Source organism: Apodemus sylvaticus, chromosome 2, assembly GCF_947179515.1.
Source record: "Apodemus sylvaticus chromosome 2, mApoSyl1.1, whole genome shotgun sequence".
Lineage (NCBI taxonomy): Eukaryota > Metazoa > Chordata > Mammalia > Rodentia > Muridae > Apodemus > Apodemus sylvaticus.
Window position 1 is genome coordinate 180,082,520 of NC_067473.1, and position 21,466 is coordinate 180,103,985.

General features: G+C 38.9%; 1 protein-coding gene across 3 annotated transcripts in view; it reads right to left on the reverse strand.

The window, feature by feature from the left end:
- The window catches only part of LOC127677744 (solute carrier organic anion transporter family member 1A1-like), a 72,254-nt gene that overhangs the window by 17,396 nt on the left and 33,392 nt on the right, over nucleotides 1-21,466 (reverse strand). For all 3 annotated transcript variants that reach the window (XM_052172761.1, XM_052172763.1, XM_052172762.1), the window contains 2 exons: nucleotides 10,180-10,410; nucleotides 8,039-8,203 (listed from right to left, as the gene is read on the reverse strand). In XM_052172761.1, coding sequence (XP_052028721.1) covers nucleotides 8,039-8,203; nucleotides 10,180-10,410 — 396 coding nt within the window. The remainder of the gene's footprint in view (nucleotides 1-8,038; nucleotides 8,204-10,179; nucleotides 10,411-21,466) is intronic.

A 21,466-nucleotide genomic window follows, 5' to 3' on the forward strand; every position in this document is an offset into this window, starting at 1 on the left:
CATTAATATCTCTTAACATTAACGGACTCAATGCCCCAATAAAAATACTTAGACTGACTGGATACATAAACAGGACCCAGTATTTAATGCATACAAAAAAATCCACGTCATTGTCAAAGACAAACACTACCTCAGAATAAAAGTCTGGAAAAAAATTTTCCAGAAAACAAACTGGAGTAGACATTTTAATATCAGAAAAAATTGATTTTCAGTCATAAGTCATCAAAAAAGACATGGAAGGACACTTCATAATCATCAAAGTAAAAATCCAACAAGAAGAACTCTTAATTCTCAACATCTATGCTCCAAATGCAAGGGCACCCACATTCATAAAACAAACTTTACTAAAGCTCAGAGCACTCAATGTACCTCACAAAATAATTGTGGGGGACTTCAACAAAACCACACTTATCAATAGACAGATCAGAGAAACACAAACTAAACAGAGATCCAGCAAAACTAGCTGAAGTTATGGACCAAATGGATTTAACAGATGTCTATAAAACATTTCATCCTAAATCAAAAGAATATACCTTCTTCTTAGGACCTCATGGTACCTTCTCCAAAACTGACCATATAATTGGTCACAAAACACAGCTCAACAGATATAAGAAGATTGAAATAACCCCATGCCTCCTATCAGATCACTATGGATTAAGGCTGTTCTTCAATAGCAACAAAACAACAGAAAGCCCACATACACATGGAAGCTGGACAATGCTCTACTCAATGATACCTTGGTCAAGGAAGAAAGAAGGAAAGAAATAAAAACTTTTTAGAATTTAATGAAAATTAAGGCACAACATTCCAAAACTTATGGAACAGAATGAAAGCAGTGCTAAGAGGAAAACTCATAGCTCTGAGTGCCTCCAAAAAGAAACTGGAGAGAGCATACACTAGCAGCTTAACAGCACACCTGAAAACTCTAGATCAGAAAGAAGCTAATACATCCAAGAGGAGTAGAAGGCAGGAAATCATCAAACTCAGGGATGAAATCAACCAAGTAGAAACAAAAAGAACTATACAAAGAATCAATAAACCAGGAGCTGGTTCTTTGAGAAAATCAACAAGATAGATCAACCCTTAGCAAGACTAACCAGAGGGCACAGAGACTCTATCCAAATTAACAAAATCAGAAATGAAAAGGGAGGTATAACAACAGAAACTGAAGAAATTCAAAAAATTATCACATTCTACTACAAAAGCCTATACTGAACACAACTGAAAAATCTGGATTAAATGGAGAATTTTTGAGACAGATACCAAATAACAAAGATAAATCAGGACCAGACCATCTAAACAGTACCGTAACCCCTAAAGAAATAGAAGCAATCACTGAAAGTCTCCCAACCAAAACAAGCACAGGACCAGATGGTTTTAGTCCAGAATTCTATCAGACCTTCAATGAAGACCTAACACTGATATTCTTCAAACTGTTTCATAAAATAGAGACTGAAGGAACACTACCCAACTCATTCTGTGAACCCACAATAACGCTGATACAAAACCACACAAAGATCCAACAAAGAAAGAGAACTTTAGACAAATTTTTATGAATATTGATGTAAAAATACTCAATAAAATTTTTGCCAACCAAATCCAAAAGATCATTTGCCACGATCAAGCAGGCTTCAATCCAGGGATGCAGGGATGGTTCAAGATAAGGAAATCCATCAATGTAATCCAATACATTATGCTGTAAGATCAAGAATTGACAAATGGGACTTCATAAGATTGCAAAGCTTCTCTAAGGCATAAGACATTGTCAATAGAACAAAATGGCAACCAACAGATTGGGAAAAGATCTTTACCAACTCTATATCCAATAGAGGCTTAATATCCAATATATACAAAGAACTCAAGAAGGTAGACTCCAGAGAACAAAAAAAAAAAAAAAAAAAAAAAAAAAAAAAAAAAAAAAAAAAAACCAAAAACAAAAACAAAAACAAAACAAAAAAAAACAAAAAACAAAAAAAAACTATTAAAGGTGGAGTACGAGGAGCGAAGGCAGTAGCGGCGGCGGCAGTACAACACTGGCTGGTCCAGCTGAAGGGCCATCAGCAGTGGAACCAAGGCGACACAGGGCCCAATTAGGCCCTGCGCCCACGACCACTGACCTTCGCTGACCAGCCGGGCGGCAAGCAGCTGCGGTTTAGCGGCGCCTTTCGCTGCACGGAAGCCACTTCAGAACTCGGCCTCCCACCAGTCAGGAGAGGCTCACTTCCATCTTGGTTTCAGTCTCCAGAGACATCAGACAGACTGAGGTACACAAACATAATTCGAGGCCAACACCGCGGGGGTCTGAGCCCGACGGGTATTGGCCTACACCCAGGTCCTGGGCTGTTCGGGGGGCCATCGGGGTGCCAACCCAGCCAGGAGATTTTTTGCCCAGGCCTGCTCACGCCCCGCCATTTTGCCCGCAGGATGACAGAGAGCTCTGGCAGGCAGAGCCGTAACAGGCATAGCCTGAGGCTAACAAAGCGGGGGTCTAGGCCCCAAAAGGCACAGGACTGACCTCAAGAACTGGGCGGCTTGGTGGGCCATCTGTGAGTCAACCCGCCCAGGAGGTTGTTAGCACAGCAGACTCTCCCGGCGCTTTCGGGGAGCTCGGGCGCGCACGCCCACCATCCTGGTCACCTGGCGGACCCAATTAACATTCATAGCCCTAGGGGAACTTTGCTCGGACCTTGGCCTCCCAGGCTTTTGCCTGGACTCAGGGCCTGGGCGGCCAGGCTAACCTTGTGTGCACCAGCCCGGTTGGGGGATCGGCTGCCCAGGAGAGTGAGTGGAACACAGGGAAGGTCCCGGCAGCATATACCATCGGCACTCCCTGGGAGCTCCATCTGGTCCACAGACACAATCTGGGGCAAGGCCTCAGGCAGGAGCCCTCAGCTCAACTCTCTCCGCTTCCGGATCCAGATCAGCCTGGGCAGCCACACCACATCTCCAGGTCCTGCAAGAGGCTAGCGGGGCTTCCGGGCGGCCAGCTGGGAGAAGTCAGTGTGCTCCAGTGAATCCACTGGGCCCCAGCAGGAGCCATTGGGTGCCTGCTTCGGGATCTGAACAGCCTGGTCAGCAGCACCCTGTCTACAGGCAGTACAGGGGGTAAGCTGTGCACCAGAGGCCAACGGGGAAGGGGCAGCTTGCACTGGTGAGTCCAGCACTGACAAGACCAAGTAACACCAGTGAGAACTAGATGGCAAAAGGCAAACGCAGGAACGTCACTAACAGAAATCAAGGCAATATGGCAACATGTGAACCCAATTCTCCTCTACCAGCATGTCCTGGATACCCCATCACACCAGTAAAACAAGATTTGGATTTAAAATCACTGGTCATGATGCTGGTACAGGAACACATGAAGGACATACTTAAAGAAATTCAGGAGAAAATGGATCAAAAGTTAGAAGCCCTTGCAAGGGAAACACAAAAATCATTGAAAGAAATCCAGGAGAATGCAAAAGCCAACAATGAGGAAATGCAAAAAACACTTAAAGAAATACAGGAGAACTTTGGTCAGTAGGCTAAGGTCATGAAAGAGGAAACACAAAAATCTCTTAAAGAATTACAGGAAAGCACAAACAAGCAAGTGAAGGAGCTAAGCAAAACCATCCAGGATCTAAAATCAGAAGTAGAAACAACTAAGAAAACTCAAAGGGAGACAACTTTGGAGATAGAAAGCCTTGGGAAGAAATCAGGGGACAGAGATGCAAATATCAACAACAGAATACAAGAGATAGAAGAAAGAATCTCAGATGCTGATGATTCCATAGAAACCATGGACTCAGCACTTAAAGAAAATGCAAAATGCATAAAGCTTGTAACCCAAAATATCCAGGAAATCCAGGACACAATGAGAAGACCAAACCTAAGGATTATAGGCATAGATGAGAGTGAAGATTTACAACTTAAAGGGCCAGCAAATATCTTCAATAAAATTATGGAAGAAAACTTCCCTAACCTAAAGAGAGAGATGCACATGAATATACAAGAAGCCTACAGAACTCCAAACAGACTGGACCAGAACAGAAATACCTCCTGTCACATAATAATCAAAACACCAAATGTTCTAAACAAAGAAAGAATATTAAAGGCAGTAAGAGAAAAAGGCCAAGTAACATATAAAGGAAGACCTATCAGAATCACAGCAGACTTTTCACCTGAGACTATAAAGGCTAGAAGGTCCTGGCAGATCTCATGCAGACTCTAAGAGAACACAAAAGCCAACCAAAACTACTATATGCAGCAAAACTCTCAATCACCATAGATGGAGAAACTAAGATATTCCATGACAAAACCAAGTTTACCCAATATCTATCCACAAACCCAGCCCTAAAAAGGATAATAGGAGGACAACACCAATACAAGGAGGAAAACTTCAACCTGGAAAAAGCAAGATAGTAACCATTCATCAAACCCAAAAGAAGTTAAGCAATCAAATTTAAAAAATGACGTCAAAAATGATAGGAAGTAACAAACACTATTCCTTAATATCTCTTAACATCAATGGACTTAATGCCCCAATAAAAAGAAACAGACTAACTGACTGGATAAGGAAACAGGACCCTACATTTTGCTGCTTACAGGAAACATACCTCAGGGTCAAAGACAAACACTACCTTAGAGTAAAAGGCTGGAAGACAATTTTACAAGCAAATGGTCTCAGGAAACAAGCTGGAGTAGCCATTTTAATATCAGATAAAATTGACTTCCAACCCAAAGTCATCAAAAGAGACTCTGAGGGACACTTCTTGCTGGTCAAAGGAAAAATACAACAAGAAGAACTCTCAATCCTGAACATCTATGCTCCAAATGCAAGGGCACCCTCTTTCGTAAAAGAAACTTTATTAAAACTCAAAGAACACATTGCACCTAACACAATAATTGTGGGTGACTTCAACACTGCACTTTCCTCAATGGACCGATCAGGAAAACAGAAACTAAACAGGGACACAATGAAACTAATTGAAGCCTTGGACCAATTAGATTTGACAGATATATATAGAACATTCTATCCTAAAACAAAAGAATATACCTTTTTCTCATCACCTCATGGTGCTTTCTCCAAAATCGACCATTTGTTGAGGTCACAAGACAGACCTCAACAAATATAAGAAGATCGAACTAATCCCATGCCTCCTATCTGATCACTATGGAGTAAAAGTGGTCTTCAATAGCAACAGAAACAACAGAAAACCCACATACACGTGGAAACTGAACAATACACTCTGAAGCTAATAGAAAAGAAACTGGGGAAGACCCTTGAGGACATCGGTACAGGGAGAAAGTTTCTGAACAGAACACCAATAGCGTATGCTCTAAGAGCAAGAATTGACAAATGGGACCTCATAAAATTACAAAGTTTCTGTTAGGCAAAGGACACCATCAAGAGGACAAATCGGCAACCAACAAATTGGGAAAAGATCTTCACCAATCCTACATCAGATAGAGGGCTAATATCCAATATATATAAAGAACTCAAGAAGTTAGACTCCAGAAAACCGAACAACCCTATTAAAAAATGGGGTACAGAGTTAAACAAAGAATTCTCACCTGAAGAACTTCGGATGGCAGAGAAGCATCTTAAAAAATGCTCAACTTCATTAGTCATTAGGGAAATGCAAATCAAAACAACCCTAAGATTTCATCTTACACCAGTCAGAATGGCTAAGATTAAAAATTCAGGAGACAGCAGGTGTTGGAGAGGGTGTGGAGAAAGAGGAACACTCCTCCACTGCTGGTGGGGTTGCAAATTGGTACAACCACTCTGGAAATCAGTCTGGCGGTTCCTCAGAAAACTGGGCACCTCACTTCCAGAAGATCCTGCTATACCACTCCTGGGCATATACCCAGAGGATTCCCTACCATGTAATAAGGATACATGTTCTACTATGTTCATAGCAGCCCTATTTATAATTGCCAGATGCTGGAAAGAACCCAGGTATCCCTCAACAGAAGAGTGGATGCAAAAAATGTGGTATATCTACACAATGGAGTACTATTCAGCCATTAGAAACAATGAATTCATGAAATTCTTAGGCAAATGGATGGAGCTAGAGAACATCATACTAAGTGAGGTAACCCAGACTCAAAAGGTGATTCATGGTATGCACTCACTAATAAGTGGTTATTAGCCTAGAAAACTGGAATACCCAAAACATAATCCACACATCAAATGAGGTACAAGAAGAAAGGAGGAGTGGCCCCTTGTTCTGGAAAGACTCAGTGAAACAGTATTCGGCAAAACCAGAACGGGGAAGTGGGAAGGGGTGGGTGGGAGGACAGGGGAAGAGAAGGGGGCTTACGGGACTTTCGGGGAGTGGGGGGCTAGAAAAGGGGAAATCATTTGAAATGTAAATAAATTATATCAAATAAAAAAATTAAAAATAAAAATTAAAAAAAAAAGTAAAAAAATAAAAAAAAACGTTAAAAAAAAAAGAACTACAAAAAAAAAAGGTGGAGTACAGAGCTAAACAAGTATTCTCAACTGTTTTCATTCAGGAATATTCATTCAGGAATACAGAATGGCTGAGAAGCACCTAAAGAAATGTTCAACATCCTTAGTCATCAGTGAAATGCAAATCAAAACATCCTTGAGATTCCACCTCACACAACTCAGAATGACTAAGATAAAAAACTCAGGTGAAAGCAGATGCTGGAGAGGACATGGAGAAAGAGGAACACTCCTCTACTGCTGGTGGGATTGCAAGATGGTAAAAGCACTCTACAAATCAGTTTGGCAGTACATCAGAAAAAATTACTGGAGGACCCAGCTATACCACTCCTAGGCATATACCCAGAAGATGCTCCAATTTGTAATAAGAACACATGCTCTACTCTGTTCATAGCTGCCTTATTTATAATAACCAGAAGCTGGAAGGAACCCAGATGTCCCTCAAAAGAGGAATGGATACAGAAAATGTGGTACATTTATACAATGGATTACTACTCAGCTATTAAAAACAGTGAATTCGTGAAATTCTTAGGTTAATGGATAGAACTAGAAAAATATCATCCTTAGCAAGGTAACCCAATCACAAAAGAACACACATTGTATGTACTCCCTCATAAGTGGATGTTAGCCCAGAAGCTTGGAATACCCAAATATAATTCACAGACTACATGAAACTTAAGGAAAACCAAAGTGTGGATACTTTGGTTCTTCTTAGATAGGGTACAAAATACCCATGGGAGGAAATACAGAGACAAAGTGTAGAGCAAAGACTGAAGACCATCCACAAACTGCCCCACCTGAAGATTCATCCCATATACAGTTACCGAACCCATTCATTATTATAGATGCCAACAAGTGCTTGCTGACAGGTGCCTGATATAGCTGTATCTAGAGAGGCCCTGCTAGTACCTGACAAATACAGAGGGGGATTCTCTCAGCCAACCATTTAACTGAGCACAGGGTCCCCAATGGAGGAACTAGACAAAGGACCCAAGGAGCTCAAGGGGTTTACAGTCCCATAGGAGGAACAATATGAACCAATCAGTATCCCCAGAGCTCCCAGGAACTCAACCACCAACCAAAGAGTATACATGGAGGGACCTATGGCTCCAGTCATATGGGTAGCAGAGGATGGTCTGGTCAGACATCAATAAGAGGAGAGGCCCTTGGACCCATGAAGGATCATTGCCACAGGGCAGGGGAATGCTAGGTGGGGGAAGCAGGAGTGAGGGGGGGGGGGTTAGTGAGCAGGGTTGGGGGTGGGATAGGGGTTTTCGGAGGGGAAATGAAGAAAGAGGATAGCATTTGAAATGTAAATGAAATGTAAATAAAGAAAATATGTAATAAAAACATATTGATATTTAAAAACTGACTAATATGAACTTCTAAGATTTCTATAACACAGAGGGAATTTCAGGCTTCTTTCTTCTTTTATCCTTTCCTGGTTTCTTTGGAGATTGGAAGGTAGAAATTTACATTATCCTAAGAGATTTCATTTCCTTGTATTCTCCTAGTCACATTATCTTATTGTTAAGCATGTTCTTGTGTGAGGGGGAGGTGCTACTAAGTTACGAGCGTACATACCTATGAGAAATATTGCCTCTGAATTGGATTTTCCATATTGCTGTTCCAGGTATTTAGGCCAGAAGATAAATATATTGGTGTACCCACTTATCTGGAGCACACTCATAAGGGTGAAAAGCATGTAAATAGGATTGCAGGAGAGGCTCTTCATTAATGGCAAGAAATCTGAAACAAGAAAGCATACAGAACACCAACTTAACTTGACCTTCCATGCATTTTGAGTCCAGCACTCTCCCAAAATATCACCAATTGTTTGCTGTCACACAAATGCATTTGATAAATCTTTATTCCTTGGAACTAGAGTTCTATATCATTGTTTAAGTCACACTGAAGTTAGTGACACAACAGGCTATATATGAATCAAAGCACAACTGTAGGAACAAACAAAACTATAAAAAGATGGGATTGCTTCTCTGTCCACACATTCATCTGCTTCTCTCTCATTTCCTTCTATCATACATTTACCAGAGAGTGACTAGTCTGTGTTCTGGAATCAGCAAGGTACTAGCTTTGATGAAGTTTCATCTCTGACTCTGATGGTGTTATTTCTTAATGGAAGAATGGATAAGCTAACAGCTTATGGATGCTCCAGGAATCATACTGTAGCCCAGACAACCCCAGCATCTCACCAGCACTTCACAGGACACACATAAGAAGCACATAGTGATAATAATAAACATCTCAGTTCAAAGGTCTCACTGTAAGTAATTCTGACCAGTTAGTATATATCAGGAACCTCCCAAGTTTGGCCTCTTTAAGAAGCTGAAAATCAACTTTGTAGCCTGTCTCTAGGAAATGGATTAGATCTCACTGAAGATGATTTGCCTAAAAACCATAGTTAATAGTCTTTTTCCTTTTCACGTCTTCATATCTTGATTTTCTAAGTTTATATATACTATCCTTCAAAAATTACCTCAAGTTTCATTTAGATAAAAGTTCCAAGAATAAAACATTTAGAAACAGAGGCAAAGCAGTTAAATGAGAAGAAATAGACTCTAGTAACAAAATCCATCTTTATGAGTAAGATGGTTGCAGTCAGTATTCCTGGAAGCTTTTGAACTCACCCCTGTCCTCCTAAATGAGTTTTCAAGATTCACAGTTATTTTCTGTATGTCTTATTCTCTGCTAACCTCTTTCCTAGTTTTGAAGTTTGGGTTGATCTGGTAGACTGCAAAGTTGCACACATGTCAACATTTGCCCTTTCTGGAGGATCTTTAACATGGCTATGACTCTAAGAAGGTTCAATCTTTAACATGGCTATGATTCTAAGAAGGTTCAACCCTCTGCACTGGCTCCCAGTGGGATTGGCTCCTCAGCTATGATCTTTAATATTTAAGTCAGACAGGTGACCATTCAGCACCCATTAGTGTTAGAGGCAGTGAATGGTGGGGGAAATAGCAATATCATCAATCAAATGCTTACCTACCACAGTAGTCTGTGCCAAAACAACCTAGAAACCCCGGATATAACTCACTATTCCCTTCCTTTGTCACATCTTCCAACTATGCAATTTCAGAGCTCTAGATCACAAGCCATGCCCCTTATATACTAACTCCAACAATCTGGAAAATGCTACACAACTGTGAAAACAGTGCCACATTTTAAGAATGGGCACTGTTGAACAACACTCTGCTGGCCCACTGTGACTTCCCATAGAAGCATCTCTACTTTACACTGTCAGTTAGTAACATTTCTGCTTATTTTAGGACAGTTTGTTCTAAGAGAACAATTCTCCTATAAACTACCACACACCTTCAAATATAGAGGATCATGTCATCTATCAGCCTTGATTTCAAGGATGCTCACAGCTAAATATTTTTCTGTGTTTTATCTTTGTCTTTATCTTTGATTTCTGGTTATGTTTTTTAACTTAGACTAATATTTTCTGCAAAATAGAACTGCCAAAACATATGGGAATGTATATTTGCTCTTTGAGTGTTCAGATTGACTTAAACTCTTCATTAATCTAATCTAAAATAAGCCAGGTTCCCTATCATGTCAGTTATTTTCAAGTTGTAACTGTGGAAGACATTTAACATGTCTGAGTAGGGATATTTGGTGACAAACTGTCTTAACTTAGCACAAGTGACAAGTACCCACTGACCACAGTCCCATCTAAACCAAACAGAGTTTAAAGTTACCATGTTTTCCTTTAGTGATTCCAAGGTTTTCCTCTTTGGCTCTTTCTCTATATTTCTTAACTTTCTCATATTTAGTTACATCCACATTATTCTGTAATCCTTTCTTTGGGAGTTCTTTCGGCAAGAAGAAAAAGGGGATGCTGGTCAGGATATTCACTCCTGCACAGATCAAAAAGCCAATCCACCAAGCACCGACCCAGCGTGTATCAGTGGGAGTTATGGTCAGGTCATCTGTAAGAAATGTAGATATTGTATTAGCTTGCATAATTCTTTCCTTAGTAAACTGTAGAAAATTTTATGATCCATAAATTCATCTAAACATAATCTTTGTATACCATTGTTCATCATTCACATATTTGTTATCATTCTTTTTTGTGTCTTGAACTTGTGATCATCTTTATCTGCTTCCCACATGCTAGGATTACAGGCATCCACCACCTCACTGGGGTAATTCAGACCTTTAGTAAAAGTATCTGAGGTTGATTCATTCTGTGAAGCTAAATTAAGTAAGATGTAAAGGATCTGAAGTAGTACATGTAGTAATAATCAAAGGTTTATCTCAAAAGGACAGAAACAAGATTCGAGACATATTAAAGGAACTAGGTATATCCTGATGTAGTTATGTCTTAAAATACCAAAATGGGTGAGGAAGGTACCAGAGAGACAGTTCAGTGAGCAAGAGTTATTTATGCTTTTGTCGGTAACTCTGATTTCAGGATACCCTATCTGACCTCAACAGGCACCTCCACAAACACACATAGGCATACACATATACATAAAAATAATAAAACAAAATAAACAGTATTCAATTATTTTTACATTTTGTGTATTCATTAAAAATTAACTATTTAATTAATTAATAGTTAATTAGTTAACTAACTATTTAATTAATTAATTAATTAATAGGGAAGAAGTAAGGATGGGAACAGGGAGTATGAAGCTGGGGGAGGAGACAGAGAGGAAGAATGAGAGAGGTCTAGTATAGACACCTGGAATTGGGGGTCATTTCTGGGATGAACTAGAAACCTAGGACAATGAAAATTCCCAGGAATCAATGAGAGAGACCTTAGCTATGACTCCTAGCAATGGGGGCTATGAAGCCTGAATTAGTCATCTCCTATAACCAACAAAGACTTCCAATGGAGTGGCTGGGACATCAACCCACTCACAAATGCTTAGACCCACAAATTGTTCTGCCTACAGGATATTCACTGGTATAAGATGGAATTTGAGGGAAAAGCCAGCTAATGATTGGCCCAGGTTGAGGCCCATGCCATGAAAGGGAGCCAACCCATGACACTATAAATGATACTCTGCTATAGTAGCAGACAGGAACCTAACATATTTGTAATAGAGAAGCATACCCAGTAAATGATCAAAACAGATTCAGAGAGCCACAGTCAAACATGAAATGGAGCTTGGGGAATCCTGTGGAAGAGGTGGAGGAAGGATTGAATGAGGCAGAGGGGTTGATACAACAACAACAACAACAAACCATATATAATAAAGTAACCTGGGTCCATAGGTGCTCATAGATGCTGAACTGCCAAACAATGTGCATGCTTGAGACAAATATAGATTATCTGGACATTTGTTAACAGTTGTACAGATGATCTTTATTTGGCCTCTTAAGCCAGGAACCAGGGATGTCTCTGAGTACATTGCCTGCTTTGAATCCCTTTCCTCTCACTGGGCTCAATAGAAGGTGCACCTAGTCATACTGCAACTTCCTGTGCCAAGGTATATCTGTGGGAGGTCATTCCTCTTTGGAGTGGGTGGAGGAGGAAGTAGATGGGGGGGAGGAAGGTAAGAGGGAGGAACTGGGAACCTGTGATAGGGATGTAAATTAAATAAACAACATAATTAATAAAAAGATTAAAAATAAGGAAAAATAACAAATTTTATCTAGCACATTGTGGTGAGATATTTCCCATAAGTAAATGAGCTTTCTGTCTGTCATGTGAAAATTTAATAAATTGATGGTCATCACATAATTGAAACACTTGTTTTGTTATCTACTGAAATACTTGTTTTGTTATATACAGTGACTGCCTCATAGGAATAAAAAGAGAAAACTACATAAGTAAAAATTTTAAAGCAAAGATATGGCTGAAATGTGGTAAGAGAATGGTGGATTTTGACTCAGAATTTGACATTTTATCCTTAGCTCTGTCCCCCTTAGGTCTGCAGTCTGTAAGCAGTATTTATATAAATTATGATTGAGAGTAGCAGTTTTTAGCTCTCCTGAGCATTCACACACACTGAACTTTGTAGGAAAAAATATCTTATGACACCTGCCAATAAGACATTTGATGGCCTATGGCTTTGGTAGGAAATAGGGAGTGGAATATCTGGGAGACAGTAAGGATTCTGGAATAATGCCAGTTATGGGAAATTTGGGCAAAAAGATGTGACAAGATGGATGCATGTATCTGAGCATAGGTAACCAGCCAAGCAGCAGAATGTAGATTAGAATAAATGGGTTACTTTAAGTTATGAGATGGTCAAAGAAGAGCCTAACTATATGGCTAAGGTATTTGTAAGCATATTTTGAGTCTGAGACTTATTTCTAGGAGCATGAGGCTGAGAGGAAGAACCAGACTTAACGTCTACAAATGTTGCCCTACCACAGCATAGAACCAAACTAACTTGAGAGAACATTCTGGATAGAGGGATTAATTCACCATGAAACAAAATAGCTTTAAAGCTCTGTCTTTTAAGAGAAGAGGAAAAAATAAGTAGTGCTTTAAAACTTTTCTAAAAGAAAAACTCTACATATAGAAAGGCTACAACTAGGGAGAATGGAGGCCAATAAACAGCAGGTTCTAAGTGGAAATGTATACAGCCTTCCTTGGGCCTGACAGCTCAGTTTGGGTCACACAACTAAGGCCTAAAGATGTGTACAAGCAACAACCAGAGCGCCCCCCAAGAGAGGAGCAGATGAGCTCCAGGGAGAAGGCTGGGAAAAAATGAAAGTTTCCAGCCCTATCCTACCATGGGCCCACTACCTTCATGGAGTAGGCAAAGGCCAGAGGCTTTGGCTTGGCCAAACATGGTGCAACATATAGATTTGAGATTATGCATGGACAGGAACCCCTACAGGGCAGTCCAGCACTGGTCAGAGCCAGGAGAACAGAATGGCCCCCAGAAAACAATGACATCAGTGTGGGGACCCCTGATGATAGATAAAGCTGCTTGAAAATGACAGTCTAAAATCCAAAAGGACACATTTTTTTTCCTTAAAGGTATTATGTATTTTTTTTGCTTAATAGTAAGTAAGAGTGTCCTTAGTAATTTTAAAAATAAATACATATCAACCTTAAATTTATATAAAGAAAGGAAATATAGGCATATTTATACATATAAGGTATGTTTTATTTCAATTTGAAAGATAATCCTTTTTTTCTGTTGTAAAATAGCATTTTGCCCTGGGAAAGATATATTCTATAAGTTAAGGTAAGGACAGAGAGTTAGGGTTGGGGCAGGGTTTGTTGCTTTTATTTTTTCAGAAGAAATCATACAGCTAAGGCATTCAAAGACCCCTGGACAAAAGACATATAAAGAAAAATTATGGATCAGTAAGATCCAAGAAAAAGAGTAAACAAGTAACATATAAAAAGTAATACTCATTTGCACAGGGGAGCTAGGTGGCCCCACAGCACTCTGTGTGCAGCCCTCAGGGAGAGAGACAGATCTCCAGGAAGAACCTCCACTTTTGAGCAAGGAGGTAAGAACTCCACATTATCTCCAATATCTCTCTGGAGGGTAACAGCTAGGAACTCACAGGACATAAGATCTGTGGAGCAACAGTGACAGGAGTCTTTGGTTGCCATTTGTACCAGAGAGCCAGGCAGCTCCACAGCCTCCTGTGCACAGACCCAGAAAGAACAGAGTTGGTCTCCCAGGAGTAGGGACACAGCCTTACAGGTCCACAAGAGGGATAGACAACAGCCAGAGACAGTAAGATCAACTAACAGGAGAAATAACCAGATGGCGAAAGGCAAGAACAAGAACCCTACCAACAGAAATCAAGGCTACTTGGCAACATCAGAATCCAGTTCTCCAACCACAGCAAGTACCAGATACCCAAACACACTGGAAAAGCAAGAGGTGGATTTAATATCTTATCTCATTATGCTGATAGAGGATTTCAAGAAGGACATAAATAACTCCATTAAAGAAATATGGGAGAAATAGGTCAACAGGGAGAAGACCTTAAAGAGAAAACACAAAAATCACTTAAAGAAAGACAAGAGAACATGGGTCAACATGTAGAAGCACTTGAAGCGGAAAAAAACAAAAATCCCTTAAAGAATTTCAGGAAAACACAAAGGAACAAGTAAAGAAATGGAAAAAATCATCCAGGAACAAAAAATAGAAATAGAAACAATAAAGAAATCACAAAGGGATAAAACTCTGGAGATAGAAAACTTTGGAATGAAATCAGGAGTCAGAGATGCAAGCATCAATAACAGAATACAAGAGCTAGATGAAAGAACCTCAGGCACTGAAGATACCACAGAAACATAAAGAAAATGAAAACTGCAAAAAGCTTCTAAGTCCAGGAAATACCGGACACAATGAGAAGACCAAACCTAAGAATTATAGGTATAGAAGAGACCAAAGATTTATAACATAAATGGCCAGAAAATATCTTCAACAAAATTATAGAAGAAAACTTCCCTAACCCAGAGAAAGAGATGAACATACAAGAAACCTACAGAACTCCAAACAGACTGGACCAGAACAGAAAGTCCTTCTATCACATAATAATCAAAACACCAAATGCACTAAACAAAGAATATTGAAAGCAGTAAGGGAAAATGGTCAAGTAATATATAAAAGTAGACCTATCAGAATTATACCAGACTTCTTACCAGAGACCATGAAAGCTAGAAGATCCTGGGCAGACCTCATACAGACCCTAAGAAAACACAAATGCCAGCCCAGACTAACATACCCAGCAAAACTCTCAATCACAATAGATAGAGAAACCAAGATATTCAATGATAAAACCAAATTTATACAATATCTTTCCACAAATCCAACCCTACAAAGGATAATAGATGGAAAACACCAACACAAGGAGGGAAACTTCATCCTAGAAAAAGCAAGAAAGTAATCTTCTTTCAACAAACCCAAAAGAATATAATCACACAAACATAAAAATAACATCAAAAATAACAGGAAGCAACAATCACTATTCCTTAAAATCTTTCAACATCAATGGACTTAATTCCTCAATAAAAAGACTTAGACTAATAGAAAGGATACATAAACAGGACCAAGCATTTTGCTGCATACAGGTAACATACCTCAGTGTCAAAGACAAACACACTAGGAAAGCAAGATCTGGATTTAAAATCACATCTCATTATGCTGATAGAAGACTTCATAAAGGACATAAAAGAATCCCTTAAAGAAATACAGAACATGGGTCAACAGGTAGAAGCCCTTAAAGAGGAAGCAAAAAATCCCTTAAAGAAAGACAGGAGAACATGGGTCAACATGTAGAAGCCCTTAGAGAGGAGACACAAAAATCCATTCAAGAATTACAGGAAATCACAAGAAAACAGGTGACAGAAATTAACAAAACCATGCAGGATCTAAAAATGGATGTAGAAACAATAAACAAATCACAAAGAGAGACAACTCTGGAGATAGAAAACTTTGGAAAGAAATCAGGAGTCATAGATACAAGCATCAACAACAGAATACAAGAGATAGAAGAAATAATCTCAGGTGCTGAAGATACCATAGAAACATAAAGAAAATGCAAACTGCAAAAAGCTTCCAACCCAAAACATCCAGGAAATCCAAGACACAATGAGAAGACCAAACCTAAGGCTTATAGGTATAGAAGAGAGCAAAGATTTACAACTTAAAGGGCCAGTAAATATCTTAATCAAAATTATAGAATAAAACTTCCCTAACCTAAAGAAATAGATACCTATGAACATACAAGAAGCCTACAGAACTACAAACTACAAACCACAAACTCTGAACCAGAACAGAAATTCCTCATGTCACATAATAATCAAAACACCACATGCATTAAACAAAGAATATTGAAAGCAGTAAGGGAAAATGGTCAAGTAACATATAAAGGCAGGCCTATCAGAATTACACCAGACTTCTCACCAGAGACAATGAAAGCTAGAAGATCCTGGGCAGATGTCATACAGACCCTAAGAGAACACAAATGCCAGCCCAGATGACTATACCCAGCAAAACTCTCACTCACCATAGACAGAGAAACCAAGATATTCCATGATAAAACCAAATTTACACAATTCTTTCCACAAATCCAGCCCTACAAAGGATAATAGATGGAAAATGCCAAGACAAGGAGGAAAAGTTCATCCTAGAAAAATCAAGAAAGTAATCTTCTTTCAACAAACCCAAAAGAACATAATCACACAAACATAAAAATAACATCAAAAATAACAGGAAGCAACAATCAGTATTTCTTAATATCTCTTAACATCAATGGACTCAATGCCCCAATAAAAATACTTAGACTGACTGGATACATGAACAGAACCCAGTATTTTACTGCAAACAGAAAAACGCACCTCAGTGTCAAAGACAAACACTACCTCAGAATAAAATGCTGGAAAACAATTTTCAAGGAAATGGTCCCAGGAAAAAAGATGGAGTAGACATTCTAATACCATATAAAATCAATTATCAACCAAAAGTCATCAAAAAAGACACAGAAGAACACTTATACTCATCAAAATAAACATCTATCAAGAAGAACTATCAATTCTCAACAACTATGATCCAAATGCAAGGGCGCCCACATTTGTAAAAGACACTTAACTAAAGCTCAAATCATACATTGAATCTCACACAATAACTGTGGGGGACTTCAACACCCCAGGCTCATCAATGGACAGATCAGAGAAACACAAACTAAACAGAGACATAGTGAAACTAACAGAAGTCATGGACCAAATGGATTCAACAGATATTTATAGAACATTGCATCCTAAATCAAAAGAATATACCTCTTCTCAGCACGTCATGGTACCTTCTCCAATATTGACCATATAATTGGTTACAATAAGGATCTCAACAGATATAAGAAGATTGAACTAATCCCATGCCTCCTATCAGATCACTATGGATTAAGGCTGATCTTCAATAGAAACAAAACAACAGAAAGCCCACATACACCTGGGAGCTGAACAATGCTCTACTCAATGATACCTTGGTCAAGGAAGAAAGAAGGAAAGAAATAAAAACTTTTTAGAATTTAATGAAAATTAAGGCACAACATTCCAAAACTTATGGAACAGAATGAAAGCAGTGCTAAGAGGAAAACTCATAGCTCTGAGAGCCTCCAAAAAGAAACTGGAGAGAGCATACACTAGCAGCTTAACAGCACACCTGAAAACTCTAGATCAGAAAGAAGCTAATACATCCAAGAGGAGTAGAAGGCAGGAAATCATCAAACTCAGGGATGAAATCAACCAAGTAGAAACAAAAAGACCTATACAAAGAATCAACAAAACCAGGAGCTGGTTCTTTGAGAAAATCAACAAGATAGATCAACCCTTAGCAAGACTAACCACAGGGCACAGAGACTCTATCCAAATTAAAAAATCAGAAATGCAAAGGGAAATATAACAAAAGAAACTGAACAAATTCAAAAAATCATCAGATCCTGCTACAAAAGCCTATACTCAATACAACAGGAAAATCTGGATAAAATAGACAATTTTCTAGACAGATACCAAATACCAAAATTAAATCAGAATCAAATAGATCATTTAAATAGTCCCATAACCCCTAAAGAAATAGAAGCAGTCATTGAAAGTCTCCCAACCAAAATAAGCACAGGACCAGATGATGGTTTTAGTGGAGAATTCTATCAGACCTTCAAGACCTAACACCAATACTTTTCAAGCTATTCCACAAAACAGAAACAGAAGGAACACTGCCAAACTCATTCTATGAAGCCACAATTACACTGATACCAAAACTACACAAAGATCCAACAAAGAAAGAGAACTTCAGACCAATTTCCCTTATGATTATTGATGCAAAATTACTCAATAAAATTCTTGCCAAACAAATCCAAGAATACATCAAAACAATCATTCATGATGATCAAGTGGTTTCATCCCAGGGATGCAGGAATGGTTCTATATATGGAAATCCATCAATGTAATCCACTTCCAACTCAAAGAAAAAACAAATGATCATTTCATTAAATGCTGAAAAAGCATTTGACAAAATTCGACATCCTTTCATGTTAAAAGTCTTGGGAAGATCATGAATTCAAGTCCCATACCTAAACATAGTAAAAGCAATATGCAGCAAACCAGTCACCCACATCAAACTAAATTAAGAGAAACTTGAAATAATTCCACTAAAATCAGGGACTAGACAAGTCTGCCCTCTCTCTCCATATCTATTCAATATAGTACTTGAAGTTCTAGATAGAGCAATTAGACAAAAAAAGGAGGTCAAAGTGATACAAATTGGAAAGAAAGAAGTCAAACTATCACTATTTGCAGATGATATGATAGTATACTTAAGTGACTCCAAAAACTCCACCAGAGAACTCCTACAGCTGATAAACAACTTCAGCAAAGTGGTGGGATTTAAAATTACCTCAAACAAATCAGTAGCTTTTCTATTCTCAAAGGATAAACAGGCTGAAGAAGAAATTATGGAAAAGGCACCCTTAACAATAGTCACAAACAATATAAAATATCTTGGGGTCACTCTGTCCAAACAAGTGAAAGATCTATATGACAAGAACTTCAAGTTTCTGAAGAAAGAAATCGAAGAGGACCTCAGAAGATCGAAAGATCTCCCATGCTCATGGATTGGCAGGATTAAGATAGTAAAAATGGCCATCTTGCCAAAAGCAATCTACAAATTCAATGCAATCCCCATCAAAATTCCAAATCATTTCTTCATAGAATTAGAAAGAGCACTTCTCAAATTTATCTGAAATAAACAAAAAGAAAAAAAAAACAGGATAGCTAAAACTATTCTCAACAATAAAAGAATTTCTGGGGGTATCAATATGCTGGACCTCAAACAGTACTACAGATCAATAGTGATTTAAAAAATGCGTGATATTGGTACAGTGACAGGCAGGTAGATCAATGAAATAGAACTTAAGACCCAGAACAGAACCCACACACCTATGGTCACTTGATCTTTGACAAAGGACCTAAACCATCCAGTGGAAAAAAAATAGCCTCTTCAACAAATGGTGCTGGTTCAACTGGCAGATAGCATGCAGAAGAATTTAAATCGATCCATTCTTATCTCCTTGTACAAAGCTCAAGTCCAATTGGGTCAAGAACCTCCACATAAAACCAGATACACTGAAACTAATAGAAAAGAAAGTGGGGAAGAGCCTCAAGCACATGGGCACAGTGGGAAATTTCCTGAACAAAACACCAATAACTTATGCTCTAAGATCAAGACTTGACCAATGGGATCTCATAAAATTACAAAGCTTCTGTAAGGCAAAGGGCATTGTCAATAGGACAAAACAGCAACCAACAAATTGGGAAAAGATCTTTGCCAATCCTACAGCTGACAGAGAGCTAATTTCCAATATATACAAAGAATTCAAGAGGTTAGAAAATAGAGAGCCAAATAACCCTATTATAAATGAGGTACAGAGCTAAACAAAGAATTTTCAACTGAGGAATATTGAATGGGCAAGAAGCCCCTAAAGAAATGTTCAACAACCTTATTTCCAATCAGTGAAATGCAAATCAAATCAACCCTGAGATTCCACCTTACACCTGTCAAAATGGCCAAGATCAATAACTCAGGAGACAGCAGGTGCTAACAAGGATGTGGAGAAAGAGGAACAACTCTCCAGTGCTGGTGGGGTTGCAAGCTGGCACAATCACTCTGGAAATCAGTTTGTCGGTTCCTCAGAAAATTGGGCATGACACTTCCGGAGGCCCTGCTATTTCAATCTTGGGCATAAACCCAGAGAATTCTCCTACATGTTCCAGGCTCCACTATGTTCATAACAGCCTTATTTATAATAGCCAGAAGCTGGAAAGAACCCAGATGTCCCTCAACAGAGGAATGGATACAGAAAATGTGATACATTTACACAATGGAATTCTACTCAGCCATTAAAAACAATGTATTTATGAAATTCTTAAGCAAATGGATGGAACTAGAAAATATCATCCTGAGTGAGCTAAACCCAATCACAAAAGAGCATGCATGGTATGCATTCACTGATAAATGGGTATTATCCCAGAAGCTCGGAATACCCAAGATACAATTCATGGACCAAATGAAGCTCAAGAAAGAGGAAGAACAAAGTATGGATACTCTTGTTCTTCTTAGAAGGGGGGACAAAATACCCACAGAAAGAGATAAAATGTGGAGCAGTGAATGAGGGAAAGTCCATCCAGAGACTGCCTCTACCTAGGGATACCTCCCAAATACGGTTACAAAACCCAGACACTATTGTGGATGCCAACAAGGGCTTGCTGATAGGAGCCTGGTATAGCTGTCACCTGGGAGGCTCTTCCAGTGCACAATAAATACTGAGGAGGACACTCTCAGCCAACCACTGAACTGAGCACAGGGTCCCCATTGGAGGAGCTAGAGAAAGAACTCATGGAGCTAAAGAGGTTTGCAGCACCATAGGAAGAACAACAGCATGAACAACCCAGTACCCCCAGAGCTCCAGGGACTAAACCATGAGCCAAAGAGTACACATGGAGGGACCCATGGCTCCAGATTCATATCTAGCAGAGGATGGCCTTGTTGGACATCAAAGGGAGGAGAGGCCTTTGGACCTGAGAAGGCTAGATGCCTCAGTATACAGAAATGCCAGGACAGGGAAGCAGGAGTGGGTGGATTATGAGCATGGGGAACAGGGATGGGTTAAGGGATTTTTGGGTGGGTGGGTGGGAACCAGGAAATGGGATAACATTTAAATTGTAAATAAAGAATTTATCTAATAAAGTAAAAAATAAAAATAAAAAATAGTAGTACTGTTACACTTATTAACTGTCCTTGTTACTTATTGTCTTGGTAATGCAGAATATAAATGGTTTTTGTTAGAAGAGATAAATCAAATAAACACATGTCATAGAGACAATGTAATATTATTTTACAATATGTTTGAGTGTATGCTTAAGCACTGAGATGGAATGGAATTTAATAAAGTTAAATAGAGTGAAGAATGTTAAAGTAAGAGAAAAAATGATAGATATATCTACATAAAAAGTAAATCTCCAAAACAGGGAGATAGGGATAAAAATTGATACAAATGTTT